Below are 15,927 nucleotides of genomic sequence, written 5' to 3'. Positions count from 1 at the left end.
TCTCTATTTATATTTAAAACTGAAAATGACATGTACAGAGGCAGCCTATGTAAAGATCACCTATTTCATTTTTTAGTAAGGCGATATCTTTGCTAATCTACTCACCTATGCCCCTTTGTCATTCAGGATGCTAGTAACCCTGTGGTAACTAGTGGTTGTGAATTGCTCTCCTTCCTTTCCTCCTTTTCACCTTACCCACTCCTTCCTTTCTTCCTTTTACCCTTGAAAACTTCAGTGTTATGGACTGTAACTTTCAAGCAGATAAGGCCTACATGGCCTGAACTAAACTGTCCCAATTACTTACCCTGAGGTCCTTCTTATTGAGCCTCTGATTGTGAAATGTTCTACTTGCCCAGCCCACAGAAAATCTGCAAGAAGCAAATTGCTAGAAGAATAGTTCTGGTGACAAAGAGATGACAGTGGGTACTTGGTAGTGAGGAAGTGACATTTATAAAAAGACAATTTAGTATATAGTAGTGAATTAATGAGGAAATTGTGACATTATGACAGTTGATGCTTTTGCTTACAAAAGGTGGAGAAATGTGACACATTTTAAGAAGCCCTCTGTGCAAAATGTTTAAATTCAAGTTGTGATACCTGCAGGTATAGAATTTCAGGTATCTGAAAAATGCATTTATGTGGACTATCTTCCTCCTTAACGATGTAGGAAAAAGAAGACATTTCAAAATGTCAGATGGACGTGGCCATGCATCCTCTTAGGCTGCCTTATTTCTCTTATTCCCCCCACATTTATTTTTTGATATGTTTCATTAATAGTTACTTGCACAGATAATTAATGATGAAGAACACAGTTCTTAAGACACTAAACCAATGTAGGCTTTAGGGATGTAATTATCCTCTGCTATTCACTTAGCAACATATTCACAACCAGTGAATTAATGCTGTAATCCACAATCTCATTTCTTTGATTTACCCAGTTGAAAAATTCTGCCCCTTTACTTAGACACTGATTATTGAAGTTACTGTTCTGTATATAATATCTGAAATAAAGCATAGCTGCTTCTGGACACAGCTTTATAATATATAGTGAGTTTGACTAATCATTGGTGGTAGATTTGAGATGTTCTCAGACTTAGAAACTATTGGAATGATCCTTCTGGGGAAAAAACACCCCTACCTTTTTCAAGTCCTCCTGGGCATAGGGGAAGTCACCAGGAAAGAATTATGTGCTGTCAGTCAGTGTTGTAAAATACAGTATCCCTCCCTTTTCCCAGGAGTTTATGTCCCAAGACCCCCAGTGGATACCTGAAACCAAGGATAGTACTGAACTGTACATGTACTATGTGTTTTCGTATATATAATATCTATTGTAAAGTTTAATTTATAAATTAGGCACCATAAGAGATAAACAATAATAACTAATAATAAAATAGAACAGTTATAACAGTGTACTGTAATAAAAGTTACATGAATATAATCTCTCTCTGATTACCAATCTGATTATGGAGACAAAGTGATGAATGAGCAGGTAGTGTATATAGTGTGGGTACACTGGACAAAGGATGATTTGTCCCGGGTGGAACAAAGTGGAACAGTGAGAGATTTTATCACGTTACTCAGAGTAGCACACAATTTAAAACTTATGAATTGTTTATTTCTGGAATTTTTCATTTAATATTTTTGGACCTCAGTTGACTGCAGGTAACCGAAACTATGGAAGGCACAACTGCGGACAAGGCAGGGAGGAACTACTGTTAACTAAAATGGCACATTGGGTCGTGGTTCCATAGTGTAGCGGTTAGCACGCAGAAGGTCCTGAGTTCATGCCCCAGTGGAGCCACAGTCCATGGTCTATGGTCATGCCACCCTGAACAAGCCTGATGTCTGATCTCAGAAGCTAAGCAGAGTCAGGCCTGGTTAATACTTGGATGGGAGACCACCTAGGAAGACCAGGTGCTTTAGGCATAAATAATAATAATAATAAAATTTAAAATAAAGTGGCACACTACTTTTTTGGTGATAACAATGGTTAATCAAATTGGTTCAACATTATTGGTATTTAAAAATGGATGAAAGAAAATTTAGAATTTTAAAACATAAAACTGGTAGTTTTTAACTAACTTTTCACCTCTTAAAGTAATTATTTGTTTTAAGCATTTGTTAGTCTCATGCTTTTTAGGAATCCACCTAACGCTTGACTTCTGAGCACTTTCATGTAAACGAACATTCTGATGTGTAAGTTATGAATATCTTAAAGCATTCAGAAAGAAGGGGTTGAGCAGTTAGGAATTTCATCATCAATCTTCTTGAGTCCTGGTACCTAGCAAACAGAATTTGGTTAACAATCCAACTGGAGTGATGGTGTGCCAAGGTAGACTTTTGGATCAGATCCTGGTGGTATAAATGCCAGGGACCTCTAATTGGCCTCAAATATGCTTTGAAGTCATTTAAGGTATAAACTTGATAACTTTATAACTTTTAAAATCATGGCATTTTCTAAGGTGTAGAAGCTAAATGGTTCCAAAACCCATTTTAAAGTTCCAAAATGGAATATATAGTTTAGAAATGATTGATTTGATTTTCTTAAAGAAGACCACTAGAGGTCACAAGAGATCTTGCAAAGAAAAAGGTTCTTTGTTTTACACATTTGAATAAAAAGAAAAATCTACTTGGTGCCATCTGTAGGTTCTCCTTCCCCAATTTAAAAATGTTCATGATAAAAGGTTGATTTGCCAAAATACACTGCATTCTTTAGCACTACCTCTAAATTGGATCCCCTATGAATTTTTTTCTTCATTTATTTTTTAAAACATATACACACATACACATACACACACTCTCAGGCTTGAAGACGTATAATATTTATGGCATTTAAATTGACATCAGAATCTCTTTTTCAACACTACATTTTAAGTCTAGCTAATGAAATGCAAATCCTCTCTGGATGTGGAAAATACCGTCAGACAGGAGAGAGGAGGCCCTGCCAATATTCTGAATGCAAAGGTGGCCTGCTGGTGCTGCTGCTGTCATTATAGTCCTTAAGTGTGAACGTTCCATCTGTGAGTTCGCAATGGTTTCTTTACTGGCAAGAAACATGGACCTCTTGCACTCAAAGAAAGCTGACCTGTAGATTTTCCTCTAGGATTGTAATTATGCAGAAGAGTGGTCAGGATGCTGAGGCGTTAAAGTAATCTTAGGGTCTGCCTGTTACCAAGAGACCATGCCAGCCAGCCAGGAAAGTTCTGCGGGATCCAGGCATCACAATGCTCCTTGAAAGCCCAGCTAACTGGCATAATGGAAATGATGATTGAGTTTGTTCTTTCTTGTTCCCACCTCCCAGGAAGCCAGTGAGAGCCATCAGGTCCCTGTCATTCCTCTTCTTGCCTTCTCCTAGGTTTCGAGGACATCAGTAGTCTAAGTAAGGTGTCCTTGAGGGGATGTTGATTTTCTTAAGCTTTGGATTTTACTCCAATTTTATTTGGCATGTTTTTTCAGAATGTGATGGACATTTTGGTGCCTGAGTGATTCATCAGTTTTTATGGGATGGACCTTTTGTTTCCTCCAAAAAAGTTAGAATAAAATATTCTCTGATTACATTAACAAACATATTGTTGCCTACTGCAAGCCATATACTAAATGGAAGATATAAAGGAATGTTGCTTTTCACTCAGAGAATGGTGTCATTCCCATTGTGCTTTGTGTTGATGAACTATAACCTTTCATAATCATCACCACTGAAACACTGTGGGTCACAGAGCTGATAGGCATGTGACTCTCCTATACAGAATGAATTCGCTGGAAGTTGTGGCTCTCTTATCTGAGTGGCAGGGAGTGCTCATCACCTCAGAGTGCTCAAATTTAAACATTTTACAGGATGAATTGTTTTTTGTAGCCGGGGTGTTTTGTTTATGTGGGCCTGGACTTCATCATATGCCATTTGAGACTCTGAGAAGCTGACGTCATATTTTATCATTAGCACTGGGGCTGATGCAAGATCATAAATGATCAATTACCCCAAGGAATGCATTTAACAGAACAAGTTCCTCTTTACTCATTTTGGAGAAGGGCTAAGGGAGAGACTCTTCAGAACTCTATAATTTAGATGTTTTCTTCTTATTTTTCCCTGAAGAATTAATATTGAGGTATTATTATGGATAACTTGGTTAATGGGTTGCTGAGGGCTCCTGATTAGGCTTACAGTTCTGGGTTTCTCTGAATTTTTATTCCTGATTTTTATATCTATGGGGTAATATGTTTATGTCCATTACAAAAGTAAAAGCCCATGGTACACAGTTCCCTGGGTGGTAGTTGTCCTGATCTACTTAAAACGATTAGGATATTGAATTATTTTCTTATTATTTAAAATAATTATCTCTATTATTAAATATTGATGCAGATTTTTATTTTTGTAAAATGTTTGAAAATGGATTTGTTGGCTATTCTCTCCTAGAATTTTTTTTTTTTTTTTTTAAACCAGTATCATCCAAGACTCTCTACAGAATAAAGCCACCTGTTAGCACCCTTTTGGCAGGTTGCTAGATGGGAAGTGCATAGTTTCTCAAATGCAATGGGGCGTTCTAGGTTCTTTCAGCCAAGGTCCTGGGTACTCCGGTAGAGCCAGCTGGTGGGGGTGTCCAGGTGGCGTGACATGTGACAGGCATGCAAAGTCTCCCCAGAGCATATGCTGTGGAGTAATTAACTGCCAGCCAGAGAGTGAAGTTGAGGGTGTCCCTCGTATCACCACATTGGGCCCTCCTTTCTGTTCTTATCCCTTCTCCTTTTGTAGATGAGAAACCGAGCCTTAACGTTGAAGTGACTAACAGGTTTCTCAGGAAGTAGAGTTAGAGGCTAAGTAGAGGGGCTGTGAAGCTGCTAGCTTAGGGATGAGGAGTCATTCCCCAGATATGTCCTCTGGGGTCACGTGTCCCTCACATGGAAAACAGGCTCAGCAATTGCACCCCTCAGTGCTGTCAGTGCATGTGGACGCTGGGCAAGGTCCTGGTATATGGTAAGGGCCCTATCAATGTTGGCCATCATTGTTGTACCTGTGTTGTAGGCTGTGCAGATGTCAAAGATCAACAAAGCCAGAAACTGGTTAAAGTGGTAAGGACAGATTTTAGTTAGTAATAGCTGTTGCAATAGGGAAGAGTCCAGTGTAAACTGACTTCAATTTCAGTTTGTTCAGAGGTGACTAGGAGTTTTAAAGGGAGAATGAGGGATTAGGGAAGTGGGTGAAAATAGGGCTCAGTAGAATCAGGGAAGTGAAAAATTATAAAAAGTGGGAAGGGGGCATTGGTCCATGTGAAACCCATTTGAGTTTGCTAACTGGCGCTTATTGAAGTTAGGCTCCTACCCTCCCAGAGACTAGATGTTGTCTCTCAGGTGTTGACTAGAACAGCCATGAAATTCTTTTGGCATTCTTGAGCTTTCTCAGGAAGGCACTTCAAGGGGAGCTAGGGTTATCCTAGGGATGTGAACTTGAGCTGTTAGAAAATGTTAGCGTTTGTTCAAGTCTTTATAGGTCAAGGTTGAGGCCTACTCAAGAAGAGGGCTCAGAGTATTCTGGCTAGAATTTGGTTAAAGAGAGAGTCTTTGTCAGAGAGAAACACACAACTCCTTCTCTGTCCCCAAAGAGCCCTGCATTGACATTACCACCAGAAGTAGACAATGAGTATGCAATATTGACCTCACCATTGGGTTTCTGGGAAAGGAGGCAGGGAAGAGGGGCTACTAGAGAGTGTGGGGTATAGATAGATGATCCTTGCAAGATGCTGGAATTTGAAATAAATAATGGTAGTAAAAAGAAGGAAGATGGTGAGGTCCCCTTCTAGGGACAATGAGTATATCAACTTATGTTGTTAATAAGGATGGAAAGATGGAGGTCTTAAAAATGAAGCTAAGGGTTCTGCTTATCCCAGAAACAGTGGGGGTGGCAAAAGCTTTTGAGTTAAGGGAATGAAGTGAAGAAAGCAGGGTTTTAAACAAATTAATGATAGTGGATAGAATGGGAGAGTTCATACCTACAGTGGCCAATGGGCAACTAGTACAATGATTCAAGCTTTTGTAGTGATAACATCTTCCATTCCATACATTGATTATAAATGTTCTTCAGTTGTTCTTTTTGACCCTTCCTAACTAATTAGTAATAATGTTAATGATAACATTATTATCTTAATATTTATTGTCTTTATGACAGATGAGAAAACTGTGGCATAGAGAGGTTAAGCAACTTGCCCAAGGTTACAGCTATTAAATCCAGACCCAGGCATCTGGCTTCTCAGGTCAGGCTGTGACCAATGCACTGTATCATTTATTTTCCAGTCTTTCAAAAGAGCACAATGAGCTTTTGATGCATTTATTGTGGAGCCTCAGTGAACCCGGCCACAGATGGTAACTGGTACTTCTCAATGTGATAATATAAACACAAAAATAGTTGAGTAAATGGTCAAGGACTACTTTTAAAAAATTAGTGGAATAAACTGTTGGGCGACATTATAACGATGTTGATAATATAACAAGCAAATATCGTGGTTGCCTGGATAAGGACCCCATGCTGTCTCTTCTTCCAGAGGGTGTTGACAAGAGGTTAAGAATAAAGTTCAAATTGGGGAGTTATGTTTAATCCCCACCCCTCTACCTTGATTGTCATCATGTGTGTGTGTATGTGTGTGTTTTCCTTCTTGTGCCATGGTATGTTAGCTAGCTCTCTCCTTAGCTCTGGGGTTTACAGGGTAAAGACTTAGTTTTTCAAATATGTTTTCTTTGATCAAGATTCTTATTATTGATGAAAAATCAACATTATTCTAAGAGATGAGCCTGAGGTAAAGGTTTCTTCCAGGGAGCAAGGTGGAGGTTTCATCTAGAGTATATAAGGTTGTCCAGTTTAAAGTGTTTCTATTTGGGGAGTGGAGCTGTGGCAGGATCGGATGATCTGATCCAGCAGGGGTTGGAGAAGTTGTGGCAGGGCTGGCTGGACAATCTACTGTGTTGACTATTGGCCCTTGAGCCAGAGTCTCTCCTCTCAACTGTTTTGCTTGTGCTCATGTCTCCTCCTAGCAATTTTCAAATGGAATGTCAAATTAAAGGAAGATTTTGAGTGCATTGTTTGTTTAGTGTAGCGTGTGATGACAGGGTCTAAGTTAGCTGAACTGAATTCATAACATGGCTCTGCTGTCAACTGTTTCTGTCATCTCAGGCAATGCATTACATCTTTTCCATGAGCCTTGCCTTCCTCCATCTGCAGAGTGAATATGGTGCCTACCTCCTGAGGTTGCTATAATAATCTGGATAAAGCCCTGAGCTTTATATACATACTAATCACTCAATAGATAGACCTACTATTAATATCAAAGAGAATATAATAGAAGATAAAGTGGGATGATGAAGATAGCATAGTAATGACATAAAGTGGGGAGGATGGTAAAGGTTAGTAGCCAAATCAGATACACTACAAAAAAAATAATACAAATGTGGAACATTTTAATAAGAAAAATACCAGGAAAAAAGTATAAGAACATCCTAGACAAGTAAGGTAGAACAATAAGTAAAACCAAGAATGTACTGAAAAGAAGAAAAGAATGTTAAATATGGTAGCAAAATGGGTCCAAAGGCCAGCATCACCATGCTGCCATAAACCTGGTTCTTGTGTCTTCCCTACCAGCAAACACACACTGGCAGTCAAAGTCACTGTAGAGGTCCTGAGGGTGGAGATTTGATGTGCATGTCCCCAGAGTGGTGAGCAGAGCTTCATTACCTTTAAACCAGCATTTCTCACTCCACAGGAAGTGTAGCAATGTCTCAGGAATAAAGGATACCATGGGCCACTTTCTGAGAAATGCATAAACAAGGTTAAAATTCTTTATTGTAGTACTTTCAGAGTCTTTAATACATAACTATGACAGTCCAGGAGGGGACTTATAGTAGGAAATTGTTTTTAGACAGTAGAATCCTTTTTTGGGGGCGTGGGGAGGGAGAGGATGGGAATGCTGGGGACAATGTCACAGAAGTAGTGTTCTTTGGAACACATTTGGGCAGTGCTGTCCCCAGTTTCTTGTCCTTTGGCTCATGACAAATGCTGCCCTACATTTCACACTCAGACATGTCTAGTGTGTTCCTTCTGCCTGGAATTTTCCACCCCCATGTTTTGACAAAGCTTTCTGTCCTTATTCAGGTCTCAGATCTGATGTACCTCCTCAGAAAGGTCTTCCCTACCACTTGAACCCATCACTCTTCATCTCAAAGCACTATTTGAAACGTTTGAAGTGTTTTATTTATTCCATTTATTCTCTATTTCACCTATTAGAGTGTAAGTTCATTTCATGAACATGTTGCTATATTCCTGACCTTTAGAACAGGATCTAGCCCATAGTAGATGTTCAATTGAAGGAATGAACACTTAAATTAAGCCTTTCTGTTAAACAGGGTTGAAGATCATGATGATCTCATGCCAATATTTATGTACCATAACACAATTCTGAAAGCAACTTATGGCGAATACTTCCTGGCTGAACTAATAGAGGCCCAAGATGAAGAGAATCACGCTGTCGTATGTGAGGTTGGTGATTAATCTACCTAGGGATATACTTAATGAAAGAAATGAAATAAGCAATGTTGCTCCTGGTTTTTCCCAGCACGCCTTGAGCTGCCATCTCGTCCCTCGTCCCCATGCCCTTCCAGGTGGCATACCAGGCCAGCTTCTGAGCTGTGGCATCACCCCTACTCCCAGTGTTAACTGGTTTTAGGTTTTTAGGGTTTTGTGAGGTCCCTCCTGATCCCCAGGCTGCTACAGATTCTTTGCTGTGTCTCTAGAGGTAGGGGTTAGGGTTAGGGTGTGGGGGAAAATCCTTGAAGAATATCTAGGGGTGATTTTTGAGACCCTAAGATCCCAAAGATCAGAAGTTATAAACCAGCATCCTGCTGGCAGATGAATTTGGTTTGACTTGGAAACTAATTTTTAACCTTTCGTTTTAACAAAATTTCACAGTTACAGAAACTTATAAGCACTCTAATTCCCTAAGTGTTAACATTTTACTGTATTTGCTATGTCATTCTCTTTGCCTGCCTTTTCTCTCTCTCTTAGATAGATAGATAGATAGATGGATAGATGGATAGATGGATAGATGGATAGATGGATAGATGGATAGATGGATAGATGGATAGATGGATAGATAGATAGGATAGATAGAAATATAGACAGACAGATGTATAGATATACAGTTATATAGACATAGATATAGATATAGGTAGACAGACATATAAATATATTACATGAACCATTTAAGAGTAAGTTGCAGATGTAATGCCCTTTTACCACTAAATGCTTCAGTGTGTATTTCCTAAAAACAAAGATGTTCTCTTATATAACTGTAGTACACTAATCAAGTCAAGCCATTTCAATTCCCTTAATCCTATTATTCAATCTGTAGACCATATGCAGATTTTACTGACTGTCCTGATAATGTCCTTTGTAGCAAAAGTAAATCCAGATCATTCGTTGCACTCAAATGTCATATGTCTTTGGGGTTTTATAATCCGGAACAACTTCCCAGTCTGTTTTTGTCTTTCATGATGGTAACAGTTTTGAAGAGCACAGGTCAGTTATTTTTTTTGAATATTTCTCAATTTGGATTTGTCCAATGTTTTCTCATGATTTGATTGAGGTTATTATTATTAAATTTTGTTGTATTAATGTTGTATTAAATTTTGTTATGTTAATGTAGTAATTAAAATTAGAAAATTGTCTATAACAATTGGAAAAATCAGGAGAATTTCATATTGAGTCTGCTTTTCATCAGGGCCCCAGTGAGTTGGAGCTCTGGAGTGGCTGCCACCGTAGGTGTTCAGGTGCCCTCCAGCCCACCACTGTTTTTACTGTGCCCCAGTGTTTCATGACTCTTCAGGCCATCTTCCCCACCTTGTACCAGCCTGGCCCTGTGAGCCTGTCAGTTACGCCCACTGACTGTGGTCACATGTTCTACATGTGTCCTGATTCTGCAATGTCCATCCAGGAAGGCTTTACTGAGACTGGAAGTAGGGATTGGAGTGAAGAAAGATGAATCTCACATCTTTTGGTTTGCTAGCTGTAGACCTAGATGTCCACACCCAAAGGGACGAGTGAAAAGGGACAAAAAAGACAACTGGCAAGCTAGCAAGCTTAACTGTGTCTCAACCCAGAGCAGCAAGTTGGCTGACTCAGGACCCTGGGTGGCTGGTATGAGCAAACCTGCAACTCTTGAGACCATCTTTCATCCTTTTCCCACCGCTGAAGGCATTCACAGAGGGACACTCCTCCCTTACAGAATTTTAGGTATCAGTGGGTTCCAGATTGGTAAAGGAGATGGAGACTTTGAATGGGATGGTCCCACACCTACATGTGGCAGTTAAAAATTGGGAGGGATAGCTCAGCTGTGGAGGTCCTCCTTGAGAAGCAAGGGTTCCCAGCCCCACACCAGGCTCTCTATCCCAGGATGCCAGTGTCAGGAAGAGAAGTCCACATAACTTTTGGCTGTGTAAACCAGTGGAGACTGTGGCTGAGTGAGACAAAGAGCTGCTGGAGTCCCAGGTGCTCCTCTTAAATAGCCCATGGATGAACTTAATTGCTGACAGACTTACTCGCTCTGAGCTCCAGCACCAGGGATGCAGCTCGAAAGGCATCAGGGACATAAGAGAAGGAACTAAATTGTCTGGCTTCAGGGAAAGGACCGGAGGGGCAGCTTTCTCCCAGACAGAAGTGCTGGCAGATCCATTGTTCCTTTGTTGCGCCCTCCCCGCACCCAGCCTGCAGTCATAGGCAGGCACCATAGCTGAGTCTCCATCAACCTGGCTACCACTGTTCAACCCGCCTTAGTGAATCCCTCAGATCCTGCCTTACCCAACTTGTGGGCCCACTCACGCCACTTCTAGTGGCTTTTCCATATAAACAGCCTGACTTGGCTAATTCTGCAGATTTTTCTAAACCCTCTCAAAGGTTCATAAACCCCAAACAAGCAGCATCAGCATCTGACCTCTAGCCCCAAAGCCAGCACTAGTGGCATCTGGCCTCAGTTCAAAGCTTAGCCTCTCCTAGGCACCTCCAAGCCCAGCACAAGAGGCAACCATCTGAAGATCACTTTTAGCCCATACCAGGTGGCTCTGGGCAGGGCATAGGCAGCAGCTGACCTTTGCCTGTGTCAGAGCCCTTCCCAAGAGGCTCCAGAACCAAAACACCTGGTGACCAGCTTCAGCTTACACTAGAGCACCATCAAATCACCTACATAAATGACACACCCAGATTCAGCAGGCACCAGAGCACCCATAAAGCAAATCCTGCTTCATAGGGTCAGTTCTTCCACAGTTGTAATCACAGCCAGTCCTCACAATTGATCAGTCTCAGGGTCAGTCCATCCCATTGATGGGCCTACAGCAATGAAGTCTCAGCTACAACAGGAGGACACACACAAACCCACATAAGGGACATACCTGGAGCACCTGGCTCAGATGCCTAGGGAGACTGCCACTGGGCCACACAGGATATCTACTACATAAGGCCACTCTATCAAGACCAAGAGACACAGAAGTTCTACCTAATACATAGAAATGAACAGAGAGACAGCCAAAATGAGGAAACAAAGACACATGTCTCACATAAAAGAACAGGAGAAAATTCCAGAAAAGGTCTAAATGAAATGGAGGCATGCAACCTACCAGATACAGAGTTCAAAACATAAGGTTGCTAAATGATCTTAGAACTTTAGCAAAGAGACAGGAAGCATAAAAATGGAGATAGAAAACAAAAAAGAACCAGTCATAAATGAAGAATAACTGAAATGAAGAATACATTAGAGGGAATCAATAGTAGATTGGATGAAGCAGAGGAATTTATAATTTGGAAGACGAAGAAGCAGAAAACACCCAGATTGGCAAAGAGGAAAAAGAATTCAGAAAAATAAGGATAGTTTAAGGGGCCTCTGTGACAACATCAAGCATACCAACATTCACATTATAGAGGTACCAGAAGAAGAGAGAGAACAAAGAATTGAAAACCTATTTGAAGAAATAATGACAGAAAACTTCCCTATCCTGGTGAAGAAAATAGACATACAAGCATAAGAAGCGCAGAGAGACCCAAACAAGATGAACCCAAACAGGTCCACACCAAAAGCATCGTAATTAAAATGCCAAAGAGAGAATCTTAAAAGCAGAAAGAGAGAATCTTAAAAACAGAGAGAAAAGCACCACCAAACCAGTATTACAAGAAATGTTAATGGGACTTCTTTAAGAAGAAGGGGAAAAAAAGATCAAAAATATATAAAATGGCAATAACTACTTATTTCTCAACAATTACTTTAAATGTAAATGATTTAAATGCTCTAATCAAAAGACATAGGGTAGCAGAATTGGTAAGAAAACAAGACCCCTACATATGCTGTCTACAAGAGAATTACTTCGGATCTAAAGACACACTCAGACTGAAATTAAAGGAATAGAAAAAGACATTTCATGGAAACAGGAGGAAAAAAAAGCTGCTGTAGCAATACTTGTACCAGACAAAATAGTCTTTAAAACAAAGGCTATAACAAGAGACAAAGAAGGACCCAGTAATCTTACTTCTGGGTATTTATCCAAAGAAATCCAAAACCTTTCTTTGAGGAGACTTGTGCTTTCATATGTCCATTGCAGCATTATTTACAATAGTCAAGAAATAGAGGCATGCTTAGTGTCCATCAGTGGATAAACAGGTAAGGAAGAGATGGTACATATACAGTGGAATATTACTCAGCTGTAAAAAGAAATGATATCTTGCCATCTGCAACAACATGGATGGACTTGGACGGTATTGTCCTGAGTGGAGGAAGTTAGATTAAGACAGACAAATGACAGATGATTTAACTTCTATGTAGATGCTAAAAAATAGATGAACAAACAAAAGAGAAACAAACTCATCGATACAGAGAACATTTGTTGGTTGTCAAATGAGGGAGCTTTTAGAGGGATATGTGAAAAAAGAGAAGAGATTAAGAAGTACAAATTAGTAGTTACAAAATAGTCATGGGGATAGAAAGTATAGCATAAGGAATGTAGTCAATAATATTGTAATAACTATGTATAGTGCCAGATGGGTCCTAGGTTTATTGAAGTGATCACTTAAGTTATATAAATGTCTAACACTATGTTGCAGATTTGAAACTAATATGAAATTGTATGTCAACTGTAATGAAAATTATAAATTGTTTAAAAAAAATAAAGGAATGAAGTTTCCTTTCATATGGCTTGTTATTGACTTGTGTACAGGGACTTCACAAGGTCAGCCTTGTGTTGATAATTTTAGGAATGGAGAACAGGAAGCAATCAAATGTGAGCTAAGATGTTCTTTTTGCATCAGAGGAGAAATATAGAAGGCATTTTTTGTAAAGGCCTTTGAAAGAGGTTTATCTAAGCTTGGACTGAAGATTGTTTTTGACAACAAGATATTCTTATTTTGAATGAATTTTTATGCTTCACTTTTGCATGTCAGAATTTTTATGGGCTTGGGTATCCAGCCCTGTTCCTGAATATTTTCTTCATGAAATCTCAAGGTTCAGTCAAAGATGAACACAAATTACTTTTTTTTTCAAGTGGATATTTGACTTCATTTTAAAAAGAAGGACTTTGAAAAGCATTCAAAGGTAGGAATTTAACAGTTTTAGGATGATTTGTTTACGGATTCATTATTCTTTATACACTGATTTCTCATTATTTGACAAAACTGGAATCAAAAGTTCTCTTATTTTGATAATATGATCAATTTGAGGCTTTTAATGATCAGTGGTTCTCAAGCTTGGTGTGTATGAGAATCACCTGGGAAGCTTTTAAAATATCCCATGCCGAGGTACTTGTATCCAGAATATATAAAGAACTCATATAGCAATAAGGAAACAAATAATCCAAATAAAATGTGAGAAAAGGATTTGAATAGACATTTCTCCAAAAAAGGTATACAAATGGCCAATAAACACATGAAATGATGTTTGACAACATTAGTCATTAGAGAAATGCAAGTCAAAACTATAACGAGATACCACTTTACACCTGCTAGCATGGTTGTACTAAAAAGAGGACAATAACAAGTGTTGGTGAAGACGTGGAGAAATTGAAACCCTTGCACTGCTGATGAGATTGTAAAATGGTGTAGCCACTTTAAAAAACAGCCTGGCATTTCCTCAAAAGTTAAATACAGAATTACCATTTGACCCAGTAGATCTGCCTCCAGAATTGAAAACACATGTCCACACAAAAACATGTACACAAATGTTCATAGCAGCATTATTCATAATTGCCGAAAAGTGGAAACAGCCCAAATGTTCATCTGCTAATGAATAGATAAAAAGGTGATATATCCATACAATGGAATATTATTAGGAATTAATATGGAATGAAGTACTGGTACATGTTCCAACATGTTTGAACCTCGAAAACATTATGCTAAATGAAAGCAGCCAGATGTAAAGACCACATATTATATGTTTCCATTTGTATGAAAGCCCAGAATAGGCAAGTCCATAGAGACATAAAATAGATTGACGACTGGAGAAAGAGACAGATGGTAGTGACTAATAACGGGAATGGAGTTTCTTTTGTGGGGAATAAAATGCTCTGGAATTAGATAGTGATGATGATGTACATCCATCCTTGTGGGTATACTAAAACCCACTGAATTATATACTTTTTAAAGGTTTATTTTTATGGTAGATAAATTATATCTCATTTAAAAAAAAATCCCGATGCTAGGCTGTACTCAAACCAATTAAATTAATCTTTTGGGGTGGGATAAAATCAGCATTTTTTAAAAGCTCCCCACATGATTTTAATATGTAGTCCAGGTGGTGAAACATTTATCTACATGACGGAAAAACACGTCTAATGAAGAATGAGATCAATTTAGAGGGAGAGGTTAGTTTTTTAGAGAGCTAACCTTAAATTTAGATTCTGAGGTACTGGTCCAAAATAGTTATTTCTTCTACATTGAAAGGATTTTTTTTGTATGTTTATTCATATTAAAATTTTTGTATTTTCCTTTAAGGGTTTGTTGTCACATGTTCTCATTGCACTTAGAGCCTCAGGCTAATGACAAAAGGAAGGGTCAAGAAGCATTTGGCTCTAGCAACACCATTTTGAAAAACTGTCTTTACATGATGAGACAAAAACTGCTGAGAAGTAATATGATTCATACAGACCCCAGTGAAGACTTTTAATGACCAAACTGTATGAATCCAGTTTAGTCAAGTCTTTGTTTTTTTGAAAAAGGCTTTTATTTATTTTTTCCAGCTTTTTTGAGTAGTAATTGACATATAACATTGGGTGAATTTAATGTGTTGATTTGATAACATATTGCAAACTGATTACCACCATAAATAGATAACATTAGCTAACATCTCCATCACTTCACGTAATTACTAACCTTTTTGTGGTGAGAATACTTAAGATCTACTCTCTTAGCAACTTTCAGGTTTATAATGCAGTATTATTAATTATAATCACAACATTGTATATTAGATCCAGGGAACTTGTCTTATAACTGGCAGTTTGTGCCCTTTGACCAACATCTCCCCATTTCCTTCATCTCCCTGGTAACCACAATTCTACTTTGTTTCTATGAGTTCTGCTCTTTTGGATTCCACATATAAGTGATATCATACAGTATCTGTCTTTCTTTCTTTGACTTATTTCACTTAGCATATTGCCATCAACACCCATCCATGTTACTGCAAATAACAAGTATTCCTTCGTTTTCAGTGACTGAATAATATATATATCTCACATTTTCTTTAACCATTCATCTGTTAATGGACACTTAGATTGTTTCCACATCTTGGCGATTATGAGTAATACTACAATGAATATGGGAGTGCAGATATCTCTTCAAGATTTCGTTTTCATTCTCTTTGAATGTACACCCAGAAGTGGAATTGCTGCATCATATGGTAGTTCTATTTTTAATTTTTGATAAAC

General features: G+C 38.7%; 1 protein-coding gene and 1 pseudogene across 1 annotated transcript in view; one reads left to right on the top strand and one right to left on the bottom strand.

Annotated features, from left to right (window-relative positions):
• LOC107196373 overlaps nucleotides 1–4,016 on the bottom strand; it is a 4,949-nt pseudogene extending 933 nt beyond the window's left edge.
• Nucleotides 1–15,927, top strand: part of CFAP61 (cilia and flagella associated protein 61) — a 271,044-nt gene that overhangs the window by 32,653 nt on the left and 222,464 nt on the right. Inside the window, exon 8 of the mRNA XM_015597027.2 lies at nucleotides 8,383–8,515. Within this exon, the coding sequence (XP_015452513.1) occupies nucleotides 8,383–8,515 (133 nt within the window). The remainder of the gene's footprint in view (nucleotides 1–8,382; nucleotides 8,516–15,927) is intronic.

The sequence above is a fragment of the Pteropus alecto genome, unplaced genomic scaffold, assembly GCF_000325575.1.
Source record: "Pteropus alecto unplaced genomic scaffold, ASM32557v1 scaffold45, whole genome shotgun sequence".
Lineage (NCBI taxonomy): Eukaryota > Metazoa > Chordata > Mammalia > Chiroptera > Pteropodidae > Pteropus > Pteropus alecto.
This window is presented reverse-complemented; position numbering and strand designations above follow the sequence as displayed.